Here is a 13,851-nt window from a genome sequence, read left to right as displayed (position 1 = left end):
GGGTTTTCCGCAAGTACATTTTGGGGCCATTTTAACGTCACCACATTTGCTGCCCTAAATGCGGCTTCAGGACTTTTATAGCAACTATTGAGTGTCTCGCCATAGTTGCCACCTGCAGTGTTCTCATTATTGGGCTTCCATCTTGCTGATGGGTTTATAACTTCCTTCTAATCAAAGGTCTCTGCTTTCTCCATAGATATGACCTTGCTCTCCTCTCAGCCAGAAGGTGTGGAGCAGACTCCATCCTCTGCGTCCTCCACAGAGAATTCGGAACAGAGAATGCTGGAGAAGAGGTCGAAGGTGATTGAGGAGCTGTTACAGACTGAGCGAGATTACCTGAGGGTCCTGGAGACATGTGTGGAACACATCATGGGACCCTTGCAGGCAAAGCAGGTGAGATATTTATCATTTTATCATGTACAGTTAGGGCTGGGACACACTGGGCGATTTGGGGAGATTTAGTCGGCTGGCGACTAATCGCCGCGACTTTTCTCCCCGAATGCCTCCCCTTGCTCTGCGCCTGGCTAAAATGAAAAATCACGAGGAAACTTCGGGCGACTTCGGAAAACGAATCGCCGCATGTGATTAGCGCAGGCGATTTTTCATTTTAGCCAGGCGCAGAGCGAGGGGAGGCATTCGGGGAAGATTGGTCGCGGCGATTAGTCGCCAGGCGACTAAATCTCCCCAAATCGCCCAGTGTGTCCCAGCCCTTACAGTGCTTAACAGAAATGAGTATAATGGATCTATGTATAGCTCTTGGGATCAGATCATAAATAAACTTTATCCAAAGCTTTAAAACTAAACTGAAAATGTGAATGTTTGTGCATACTAAAGAACTGAGTCTGGCACATGGGGAAACTTTATGATTATTTTTAATGGTTTCCATAGTGGGAATCATGGTTCTTATAGCAAATCCTAGCAACTGTCACCCTGCAAAGGGACAACAAGAAAGAATCTGATGGCACACAGGACTGCAGGAAATCTTCCAATTTTTTTTTCACAGCGGAGTGCAAATGCAACGTTTAGGGTATAAAACCCCTTTGTGAAGCATTCCCCGTTGCATTTGCACTCCACTGTGAAGTAAAAATTGGAAGATTTCCTGCAGTTTTTTCTTGTTGTACCTTGCTGTGAGGTGGCCGAGCCTCAACCGTTGTGCACCAGGCGTCTCTTTCATTCTGCAGGGTGTGCGAGGTCCTGCACTGTTCTGAACCCCACAAAGGGAACCACATCACTTGGCAATAATTATCTATAACAGCAGTGAGTCACATAATGTACAAGGTACAGTTTTGTCAGAAAAAAACAAATAAATGCCATGTTAGAGCAGATAAGCAACTACATCCTATAAATATCAGCACCAGATATAGAAAGTACTGGATGGACAGCCATAATCTCATTTTACTTTTTGGGGCACATCATTGGGTAAAAATGTTCCCAGCAGTTCATATGGGTTACTGCATTGGGTCAGATATGCCGGCAGTTCATAAAGGGATCTTCCCGACATGCTGTATTAATCTTGCCTGCATTTTCCCTTATGTGTACAGGTATAGGATCGCTTATCCGGAAACCCGATATCCAGAAAGCTCCGAATTACGGAATGACTGTCTCCCATAGACTCCATTTTATCCAAATAATCCAAATTTTTAAAAATGATTTCCTTTTTCTCTTTAATAATAAAACAGTAGCTTGTACTTGATCCCAACTTAGATATAATTATTCCTTATTGGAAGCAAACCCAGCCTATTGGGTTTATGTAATGTTTAAATTAATTACTAGTAGACTTAAGGCATGAAGACCCAAATTACGGAAAGATCCGTTATCCAGACAACCCCAGGTCCCGAGCATTCTGGATAACAGGTCCCATACCTGTATAAGTAAAGCTGGCCATACACACACATACTGATAAAATCCAAAGGCCGATATTCAATTCCGGTATGGCCAGCTTTACTTATACACACAGATAGAGTACAAAAATCTCATGTAACTTACACTTTTAAATCAAGTCAAAACTTGTATTTGATGCTTTTTGCCAGTATCAGAGACTGCCGACATGTCGGGAACTTGTCAAAAGGATCGAGCCGGTGCTTATGTGAAAGTCATTTTCCCTGTGAAACATTATCTAACAGCAGACACAAAGCACAGAAACAATTCTCTGAACAATACCTTTACCTTGTGTCTTCTTATCTATTGTGTCTGCGCTTTATCAGTTTTCAAACCCGACTTAACCTTTGCAGTGCTCGCAATCATTAAATTGTTCTTAACGGTTCCGGGGGTTGCAGTTTAATGCCTTGTCAATTTTGTCTTTATTGGGGGTGATAGGGAAATCGATGTATGCCAAATTGTACATCTCTGCTGTTTGTAGTTATACGTCTGCCAATAAATAGGGTTTCTGTTTAAACTAGGAGACTGGCAGTCATAACATGTTCAACACCAGTGGCTGTTGGAGGCATCTGTTGTTCTGCCAGAAGAAAGACACCAGTTCATATTCCATGGCTTTGTCAAGGCCCTTATTGAATTGTTGTGTCTTTTTTTTTTTATACTACTTTAGTTTTTATTCTTCTTTTTACAGATGGCCAGCGTGGATTTTGATGTTCTGTTTGGAAACATTCAGAGTGTGATTGACATTTCTAAGAAATTTCTTGCAGCTCTATCAAGCTCGGACTCCATTGGTATGTACTTCTACTCAGCCCTTCTATTGTATGTGACATAAACAGACTTTGCTGACCCCATAATAAGCAGAACCGTATGGCAATGGACAAGCCCAGTGTTTGTGTATGGACCTATAATATTACAGAAGCGAATGACTGAAACTTGTCTATCTTTTCTTAATTTTCCTTTTGTTACTGAAGTTTACTTAAGCCAAATGTGTTATATAGTGATGGGAGAACATTTTCGCCAGGTTGTGCCGCAAAAAAAAAGTCCATAGAAGTTTGTTTGTTTTGGTGAAGCAAAATGGCATTGATTCGGCCATCACTGTTCTTAGCACTTCAAAAATGGTTCATTGCAGCTGGGTCTATTATGTAACAGAATATTATATAGAATTAATCAGTCACTTATCCCTGCTATAGTCCCTGTTATACTCCATACATAGAACTGATAACAGTCCCTGTTTTTCCTTGATCTGGCCTTGTCTGCTTCCTATTTGTTGCTCTGTAAAGTGTCTGGAATCTCTTATAAAACATTAAGGAATGCTGTCATTAAGACATCTTTGTCATTATGCAGAATGTTTTGTCATATAGATACTATGCACCATTATGTAGTGTCAGTTTTCATGTGATCCTAATTATAAAGCATAATAACTTTAAAGCATGTACTGTAAACCAATGAATATATTATATGAGGGTTATGCAATTTCCTTTTCAAGTTATCCATTTTACAGTTCTGCATGTGATGTTCAGTTTGCTTTATACAGTTTATGTAGGATAGCAATGTGTATGATCCCCTATTTTGTAGACGGTGACTGGAAGAAGAAATCTATGTGGGTTGCTTGCTTTACTAGGGAAATTGTGCAGCATCCTTACACAGTTCTATAAACATAGCTGCTTTTTGTTAGTGATACAAACCCACAATCAAAATGGCCGTATAAGGATAATTTTCCATTCATTGTCTGTTGTGACATGCCACTGGCCTGCACATGCACTTTTATGGGGGAATTAGCGTTTGGTAGGCAGGTAGCGTAGGATTTTTGAGCTTAGAGACAGGGACACCAAGGCTTCAGACAAAAAAACACAGCTTTATTAAGCACTGGACATTCCAACGAAAAGGCAACAGAAAAATGTTCAGGTTACAGTTCAACTTCACTGTAGAACATGCAGGGTACAGTTCAGTAAATACACTGCAAAACATTCAGGGTTTTCCCCCCTCTGGTCGCTCACCATCAAGGGAAACTCTCACCCTCATGCACCTTGAAGTATTGGGCTTCACACTCAGCCCTGCTGGCTTCCCCTCCTGGGACTCAGACTCACTAGCCTCTGCCAGTCCTTTTCTCTTTCTTTCCCCACAAGGGATTTAGGCTCCAAGCTCTGGAACTCTCTTGCTGGCAGCAAAGCTCCTTCTGCCCAGCTCTGTCTCTCACAGCACCTCACTTCCCTGGAGAGCCCTGAACTGTGCTCACACAGCCCTTTTACATTGCCAGGTAGCTCCTCTCTCAGCTGCCACTTAATTACCTGGCTGATAGGGAATATTAACCCTACCTGAGCCAAATATTCCTTTGCAGCACATACAATGCAGTTTAAATGCACTCTTTTGTGTGTCTTTTGCTCTAAGACAGTGGTGTTTCCCAAACACCCTGTCACATATCCTCCCCCTCTGTTTCGACCCAGGGGCGGAACACATTGCCATCCCAAAAGAAACTCTCTTAACGGGATTTCTACCTCCAGTCTTTCTTTGGTTGAAGGGCTAGATTGCTGCTTCTCAGTTACACAACCCTTTAAACATGATTTTGACCTTTCTTTAGCATGTGAAAGATCCAACACATACATGTTAATCAGAGTATACAGACACATGCTCTCTTGTAAACTTGAACCTTTTATCTTTAAAGGGCTCACTCTGCCTTTGAAATGCAAGGTTTTACTCACTTTGTCTTTCACTAAAGGGCTAGGGACCCGTTTGTCCATAGCGCATCCCTTTAAAAGGGATCTTGGCCTTTCTTTAACCTGCAAGACATTTAACACATGTGTTCCTATGGAAGAAGTCACACACCATTCAGTCTCCTGCTTCTGATCAAATAGGGCAAGATCAGACACACATGCTTCAGTGTCTTTGTCCACACCATGAACACTTTGAATTTTGCATTCATGGGTTGTAGGGTGCTTTTTACCAGAGATTTGTGTCACAAACTCTGACACACAATCAAACACACATTCTGTGTTAACAGGCAACCCACACTTGACCTCTTCTGTATCAGGTCTTAACTCACATGCCTCTTTAATAGACTCAGCTGGTGCTGAATCTGTCACTTTCACTTCAGTGGGGACAGGCACACATTTTGCTAAAGGACTTTTAACTTCCCCTTTAAATATGCCTTCACGTACATTTTCCTCTCCAGAACACTGTTTCAACTCTCACACAGACGGGCTCACTGGAGAACAGTTGTGTGGTTGGCACCTGCACACACACAGATTCAGGAGGCAGGTGTACATTTTCATCACTCACCTCCTCAGACACTCTGTCTAGCTTATTACCATTAACACTCATGGTACTATTTTCCACAACATCATTTGCACTGGCTATGTTCACACACACAGCTTGGCAGTCAAAGATTTCAGGTCTCTCACTTAACACACTTTTAGGTGTCTCATTCCCATAGTTCTGCTTGCACTTTTGCCTTATTTTACTCTCCCTGGTTATCATGCCTGAACCATGGGAGTCACAGTCGGATGGACACTTTAAGGCCAACTTATTATCGCTACTACATGAATCTGACACATGTGTCTCTATGGAAGCAGCCACACACACTTCCAACTCCTGAATTTTATTTACTAGGGAAGACACACACACTTTGGCATCTCTGTTACCATCATGCACGCTTTGCATTTCAGTTTTACCCACTGCCTGGGATATAGGGTGTCCTTCCACCACTGGCAATGATGGGTTTTTAAACACACCAAGGGCTTTCACTTCAAGCCCATGGCCAACAGTTTTAGTCTGCTTTCTGGTTGCATCTTGCTCACAGACTTGTGTTATACAACCAGACACACACTCGGTCACACGCTCAGGGTTAGCAAGCAACTCACATTTGGCATTACTTGTATTGGGACCCAATGCATCCTCTGTCAGACAGACAGATTCTGACTGCAAGACACCTTCCAAGGAATGTAACACAGGAGTCATGACTTTGCTTTCAACCACAGTCACTCCATGTGGCTTATCCCCATTGACAGCCATGTTACCATTCTCCATATCAGCACACTCAGGTCTGTTCTCACTCACTACACACTCAGTGAGCCGGACATATCCCTGTCTCTCTAAGGGATTGCTCTCAGTAGACTGGGACTCTCCACCTGAGTTGAGTTGCAGACACAACTGGTCATAGACTTTGATCAGCTCGGTTATTGCCGCAGTAGACCTTTCGATTGTGCAATTATCAGCCATATGACCTGGGCCAGAACAACTACTGCACTTTACAGGCTCTGTTTTGTACACAGTTGCAGATTTGTACACATTCACAGACAAGTCACACAAAGTGCAGGGCTTAGGTTTTGCCTCACCTTTAAGACATTCACACTTGGAATCACAGACATGCCTCAAAGAGTTTTTCTCCCTTTGATTTAACCCTTCAGGTAACAAAACATTAAGGCACATTTTACTCAAGACATTTTCTCTCTCACTTGAGCTACTTTGTTGCAGAAACACCTGCTTTGCTTTTTGGTGATCCCCACTGTGAATTACCTCATTCACCTTTGCTAGGGGAACATTTACATTGGGGGTCCCCCTTATACTTTTTACTATGGGTGTTACCTCACACCCCACAGTCACACACATAGGATTCCCATCTGGACATTGGACAGCAAAATTACACATAACATTTTGCATAACCCCAACATTATTCACCACCTGGTTTGATTGTTCCACATCCATTGGGTTGTTGTTTCCCCACAACTCCCAGAATAGGGGAAAGTCTGTACCCAGAACAATTTCCTCTTCACCGTCACTCGCAACCATAAGTGAGTGGCTAACAGTCCCTTTGGTGGTTTCAAAATTTAGACATACAGTGGGGTTTGAGTTCTCTTGCATCTCAGGGACCTCGTGCGGTAGTAGAATAAACATTAACAGTTCATGCAACACCACTGACTTAGTTGAGTTAATGTCCAGTGTGACCCACAGTGAAATCCCATTCACTTTCACCTCTACTGACTTTTCAGCAATACCTTTAACAGGCACAGTGCACTCTGATTGCACACTTAACTCTTTAGGTCCCAGGACCTTGCCTTTCCTCCCACAGTCCCAGTCTTGTATCCCCCCAGCCTGCCGTTCCCTTTCAACCACCCCTTTAAGAACAGTCTCACCATTCCTGTAGGGCATCCGGTATGTAACTGCTGGGGATGAACTCTGGCCAAATATGCCAGACTGGACTTGGAAATCAGCATAGCCTCTCTCCTTGGTATTCTGCTGGAGCTCCAATTTTGGGGTACCACCTCGTTGGAACCAGTTTCCTGCCTTGGATCCAGATGTAGGGGTCTCCTTTCGCACGAGCGAAGTTGCTCTCACTTCCTTGGCAGTCTGTTGCAATCCCACAGGCCACTGCACCTTTAAGGAAGCCTGCTGGTAGAACTTTCTTTGTGGTAGACAGAAAAAACGAGTCTGTTTTCCTACAGACTTTACAGGAGCTGCCACTGCTCCTTGCAACTCACAGAAATGCTCACCTTTCACTTGTGAGGCATTTAACGGTCTCTTTCCCAGACTTGGCTCGCTGACTCTTTCCCAGTCACGGTGGAACTGCAGCCACCAGTCGCCATCTTGCTGTTCCTGTTGCTTTCCAATAGCACTCACAGCCTCCTGCTGAACAGCTGTAGCATGGGGATTTACAGCACCAGTTGCCATATTAGTACAGTCTCTTAAGGGTAATGCTTACCAAGCTTTTAAACAGGTGTATGTCTCTTTAAGCTCTGCCCGCATCCGAGCACCAATTGTGACATGCCACTGGCCTGCACATGCACTTTTATGGGGGAATTAGCGTTTGGTAGGCAGGTAGCGTAGGATTTTTGAGCTTAGAGACAGGGACACCAAGGCTTCAGACAAAAAACACAGGTTTATTAAGCACTGGACATTCCAACGAAAAGGCAACAGAAAAATGTTCAGGTTACAGTTCAACTTCACTGTAGAACATGCAGGGTACAGTTCAGTAAATACACTGCAAAACATTCAGGGTTTTCCCCCCTCTGGTCGCTCACCATCAAGGGAAACTCTCACCCTCTTGTACCTTGAAGTATTTGGGCTTCACACTCAGCCCTGCTGGCTTACCCTCCTGGGATTCACACTCATTAGCCTCTGCCAGTCCTTTCCTCTTTCTTTCCCCACAAGGGATTTAGGCTCCAAGCTCTGGAACTCTCTTGCTGGCAGGAAAGACCCTTCTGCCCAGCTCTGTCTCTCACAGCCCCTCACTTCCCTGGAGAGCCTTGAGCTATGCTCACACAGCCCTTTTACATGGTCAGGTAGATCCTCTCTCAGCTGCCACTTAATCGCCTGGCTGATAGGGAATATTAACCCTACCTGAGCCAAATATTCCTTTGCAGCACATACAATGCAGTTTAAATGCACTCTTTTGTGTGTCTTTTGCTCTAAGACAGTGGTGTTTCCCAAACACCCTGTCACACTGTATACAACACAGGGTGCTAAAAAAGTATCTGTGAATGGATTAGCAGTGGCCCCAGTTATACAGGAATAGACACACACTTAACTAAAAAAAAGTTGCTTTACAAAATTAAGGCTGAAGTCCGTGGAAACCTTATACCTACGTGGCTCTGCCTTTGTCCTCATGGTAGTGGATCCGTTGTGGAATTTTCTGGGATATTCGTATTGAATAAATATCTTGAAATTATTTTATAATGCTCCTACTCTCCCCATACTGAGCAGGATTTAGTACATTAGTAAACCAACATAGAGGGATAATGGCACCGCTTGCTCTACTCTTCTTCGTTCGGCACATATACCAAGTTTGTGCTTTGCCATAATTCACTACAATTTCAGTTACTGATTACCTTACCCCTGTGCAGCAGCCCTTCTATGTCACTGAACCGAGCACCCAAATATAGGGCAGGGCAGCCGGCAGAGTCTTAAAATGTCAGTTTGGCTCCCACAGAAGTTGACTGGCAGTTTCAGTCCCCCTAGGCTCTGACTTTTTTTTTAATGAAACTGCATGCGGTCTCTTATAGTCTCCATTATCAGACACACAGCTGTACACACATACATTTACAAAACCCAATGGAGTTATGAGCAAAGTAATATGAGCAAAGAATGGTTGAGCTGTTAATCCTTTGTAAAATCTTAAGGTGGCCATACACGGGCCGATAAAAGCTGCCGACAGACCAAAAGTCGGCCAGATCTCGATCGGATGGGGTTAAAAATCCCGTCGGATCGCGGCCGCATCTGTTCGTTGATGCGGTCCCGCGATCCGACCGCCCGTTTGGCGAACGCTAGGATCCGATCGTTGGGCCCTAGGGCCCACGATCGGATCAGCCCGATATTGCCCACCTCAAGGTGGGCATATCGGAGGGAGATCCGCTCGTTTGGCGACATCGCCAAACGAGCGGATCTATCCGTGTATGGCCACCTTTAGTCAAGTATTTGGAGGCCAGTTGCCAGCAGTAACTTTAGGTGGCCATAGATGTAGTGGGTGGTATCGGGCTGATCTGATTGTGGGCCCTAGGGCCCAAGGATCGGATCATAATGAATCTGATAAAGGTGGTCAGATTGCGGGCTCAATGTTCGGTGATAAAACCTCACGTTCCACTGTATCACAGAAATCCCACATCTTCTTTATCAATTTCATAGGGACGGTTTTCCTTGACCATGCCTCCGACTTGGAAAACGTCTACAAAGAGTACTGCCAGAATCATGAAGAGACTATCGCACTGCTGGAAGCATATGAAAAAGATGAGAAATTCCAGAAGGACTTGTTGGAATGCATGGAGACTGTCAAGTAGGTTTCTCTGCCAAGCAGTTCACAACTTTATATATAAACATTGCTCATCTAACTTGTAAAGGGTTAAACAAGGTGTCTCGTCATAAAATAAATGTTTATTGATGTCCAGATAAGCAAATTAAAGGGCACGCCACTGCCAAACTGTTTTTTTCTAGTAATGTAGAAAGTGTAAAGGCAATAAGAACACTTTTTTTTCTCTGGAATGACTGTAGAGCAGAGTCCCTTGCTCTAGCCTGTGCTACAGTGATTCATTTAGGTGTAAATGTTGATCAAGAGGATTTTTTTTTTATGTTCCGTGATGGAAATTTATAGACTGAAAAAATCCATATTGGTATGACATACAGCAACTCCACCCCTAATTAGCCCTGTGCATTGTTCGTTAATCAGTTCTCAGCATGAGTCTTGTGTTTTTGAGACTAAATATTAATGATTTCTTCCTTTCTAAATTGTTTTCTTCTTCTTGTTTCAGGAACCTTTACCAAGAATGGTGAGTGTTTTTTTAAGATGTTTGATTTTGAAGGTCAAGTGTAGAAATGTGTATCCTTAGTCTCTATGCCGCAATATTTCAACAGCCAAAGCACAAGTCATGCGTGACATTGGCATGAACTCATAGACAGTGTTTGTCTTCTATTTATTTTCTCTTAAATAGACCGGAAAGTACGTATGAAGACACTTGTGTATTTTGTGTGCACAGTGAATTCCCTTTCCTTTTCTATTGATATAAATGAAATCTTCCATGTGGTTTCCCTATCAGAGATTTGATAAATAGATCCCAGTAGAGCCCGCAATTTCTTTATCACTACACTTGTATCATCTCCGTAAATATTAAGTAGAGTTTTTCCTGCAGGAGGAAGCAAGGGTAGGATCTCTCACTTATGTATTTTTGGCACCCAGTGGGTGTCTGTGCAAAAATAGATGGAAGAAACTTTAAAATACTAAATTAATTGACTAAAAATAACATTTACAGAATAGAATTCCCTGAACAGATTTCAATCAAACTAGAGTTGTTTACAATACTTAAACACGTGTGTACAGGTAAAATAGTTCAAACTTATTTAAGCGTTTATGTTTTAGACAGACGTAAATCATGCTCAACTGGGGCATGATAATTGCTACATTCATTGTTTGTGTATCAACTCCGCAATTAAGAGTTCATGTGCAGTGACACAAGAATAAAATTACATTTTTATATGCTCTTTCCAACAGCCTATGGGTAAATGGTTTTGTTCTGGGATCCTGTATGCCCTGTTCATGCTAGAGTCTAGAATGATTCTGAAGCTTGGAAAGCTGAACAGACAGTGTTCAGGTTGTGTCATGAATGTCTTAATGTGTTTAAGGCAGTTACAGTATATCCTAACTCTTTAAACTGGAGGTTTCTGAAAAATATAAAATATTGTCTGAAAACTGGCTTGTATTTGTAAGTCTGATCTGGGCTGCACATGACTCCGTAGGTCCAATTTACTAAAATATTATGGCCCTGTTTACAGCAGTGACACCTCCAATATTCACTGGTGTGCACAGGGCCATAGGCTAAAGTATGTTGGTCCTACAAAACCTGTCCCCACAATTCAAAGGGCCAAACATTGGAAAATGTTTCTACTAGAATAAACTGCCACCACTCGTGCCACCAGTGTGTGAGTTTAGAATGACTTGTTTTTTCCAGATCCAAGACACAGTCAATTGATTGGGTTAGCTTAAAAATCCAGGTACCCAGCGAGCAAAATATGTAGTTGCATCGATCGCTAGCTTATTGGCCCGAGTAGAGGCCGTCTGAGGGGCCTCCTTGACTGATATTTGGATGAAAATCGGGCAGGTTAAAAAACTTGTCCTGTTATCATCCATTTATTTGGCCAAACAATCAGATCAGCCTGGTATCACCTAGCTCAACGTGGGTGCATACTTACATGTATGGCTACTTTGCCAGATGACAAATAGGGATGTCGTGGACTGTTCGCCCGCGAACTAATTCGCGCGAACATCGACTGTTCGCGTCCGCCGAATGTTCGCGAACGTCGCGCGACGTTCGCCAATTTGGGTTCGCCTTAGCTGGCGCTTATTTTTGCCCTCTCACCCCAGAGCAGCAGATACATGGCAGCCAATCAGGAAGCTCTACCTCCTGGACCACCCCCACACCCCCTGGACCACTCCCCTTCCATATATAAACTGAAGCCCTGCAGCGTTTTTTCATTCTGCCTGTGTGTGCTTGGAAGAGCTAGTGTAGGGAGAGAGCTGTTGAGTGATTTGAGGGACAGTTGATAGTAACTTTGCTGGCTAGTAATCTACTTGATACTGCTCTGTATTGTAGGGACAGAACTCTGCAGAGATTTGAGGGACATTTTAGGTTAGGTAGCTTTGCTGGCTAGTAATCTACCTTCTACTGCAGTGCTCTGTATGTAGCTGCTGTGGACACTGCTGCTGATCTCTCATCTGCTGACTGCTGCCTGTAACCCAATAGTCCTTGTAAGGACTGCTTTTATTTTCTTTTTTGTTTTTTTACTTTGCTACTATAAGAGCCCAGTGCTATTAGTCTAGCTGTGTTGGGGAGTGGGACTGGTGTGCTGCTCCTCCTAGTAGTTCACCACTACCAGCACCAACCAGAGTCAAAATTGTTACAAAGTATCTTATTTGCACCTGTTAGCTGTTCTGAGCTCTCTGCCAAAAGCTAATTAAGTTAGAAACTGTTTTTTTCTGGCTGTTCAGTTCAGAGAAAAGAGGGACTGGTGTGCTGCTCCTCCTAGTAGTTCACCACCACCAGCACCAACCAGAGTCAAAATTGTTACAAAGTATCTTATTTGCACCTGTTAGCTGTTCTGAGCTCTCTGCCAAAAGCTAATTAAGTTAGAAACTGTTTTTTTTTCTGGCTGTTCAGTGCAGAGAAAAGAGGGACTTTCCAGTACAAAAGAGGGACAGGGGGTTGAGTGGTCAAAAGAGGGACAGTTGGGAGGTATGCAAGTGCCACCTAGCTGTGTGAGCTTTTTCACATTCTGTCTAAATAACAATAATAATTCCGTGTCCATAAACATCACCTGAGTGATGTTTTTACAGCAGCAATAATATATTCCGTACCCACTACTGTATACGTTGCCCTTGCAGGCATTGTTTGCCCAGTCTTTAACCAAGTGCCACCTAGCTGTGTGAGCTTTTTCACATTCCGTGTCCAGAAACATCACCTGAGTGACGTAGTGTGATTTCTGCCCTTTACAGCACAAAACGCAGCGCTGTGTCAACAATGTATTTTTCAGATACATTTTTGCCCTTGATCCCCCTCTGGCATGCCACTGTCCAGGTCGTTGCACCCTTTAAACAACTTTAAAATCATTTTTCTGGCCAGAAATGTCTTTTCTAGCTTTTAAAATTCGCCTTCCCATTGAAGTCTATGGGGTTCGCGACGTTCGCGAACCGTTCGCATTTTTGACGCAAGTTCGCGAATATGTTCGCGAACATTTTTTCCGCCGTTCGCTACATCCCTAATGACAAATGTTGTTTATTGAAGTTTTCCAATATTTCGGCATAGTTTCAGTCCAAAAGGAACTAATGTAAATGTTTCACTTTACAGGGGCTGTACAAACTACATTAACCTGGGTTCCTTCCTCATCAAACCAGTGCAGAGGATTATGCGTTACCCTCTGCTCCTCATTGAGCTTCTTGGCGCGACCCCTGATTCTCACCCTGACAAAGCCCCTTTAAGAGAAGCTGTGCAGTCAGTGAAAGAAATCAATTGCAATATTAATGAGTACAAGCGCAGGAAGGACTTGGGTGAGTAGTGGAAGGATCCCCTGAGTAACACTCTCATCTAACAAATTAGTTGTTGCTGCTGTTATGCCAATGAGTTGTGTTCTTTTCTTTTCTTTTAGTTGTAAAATATCGCAAAGGTGATGACAATAGTTTGATTGACAAAATCTCCAAGCTTAATATTCACTCGATCATCAAGAAGTCCAATCGGGTCAGCAGTCATATCAAACAACTCACAGGATTTGCTCCCCAGGTACTGCCTTCTGCCAAACATGTCCTGTTTATAATGTGTCTTAACTGCATAGTTCATCTTAAAATTAACCTTTATAGAAAATGACATTCTAAGACAAGTTACAGTTTAGTTTTTTTTGTGTTTTTTTTTTTAATTGTTTGCTAGCTTTCAAGCTTCCAGTTTAAAGTATTGTCTGGTTGCTAGTGCTTAATTACCATTGGAATCAGTCTGCAGATTGCATAAAACG

General features: G+C 43.0%; 1 protein-coding gene across 6 annotated transcripts in view; it reads left to right on the top strand.

Moving 5' to 3' along the window:
* Positions 1–13,851, top strand: part of dnmbp.L (dynamin binding protein L homeolog) — a 104,916-nt gene that overhangs the window by 77,162 nt on the left and 13,903 nt on the right. For all 6 annotated transcript variants that reach the window (XM_018225298.2, XM_018225296.2, XM_018225297.2 and 3 more), the window contains 6 exons: positions 197–393; positions 2,567–2,666; positions 9,490–9,637; positions 10,110–10,127; positions 13,197–13,396; positions 13,495–13,625. In XM_018225298.2, the coding sequence (XP_018080787.1) occupies positions 197–393; positions 2,567–2,666; positions 9,490–9,637; positions 10,110–10,127; positions 13,197–13,396; positions 13,495–13,625 (794 nt within the window). The remainder of the gene's footprint in view (positions 1–196; positions 394–2,566; positions 2,667–9,489; positions 9,638–10,109; positions 10,128–13,196; positions 13,397–13,494; positions 13,626–13,851) is intronic.

This window comes from Xenopus laevis, chromosome 7L, assembly GCF_017654675.1.
Source record: "Xenopus laevis strain J_2021 chromosome 7L, Xenopus_laevis_v10.1, whole genome shotgun sequence".
Classification (NCBI taxonomy): Eukaryota; Metazoa; Chordata; class Amphibia; order Anura; family Pipidae; genus Xenopus; species Xenopus laevis.
This window is presented reverse-complemented; position numbering and strand designations above follow the sequence as displayed.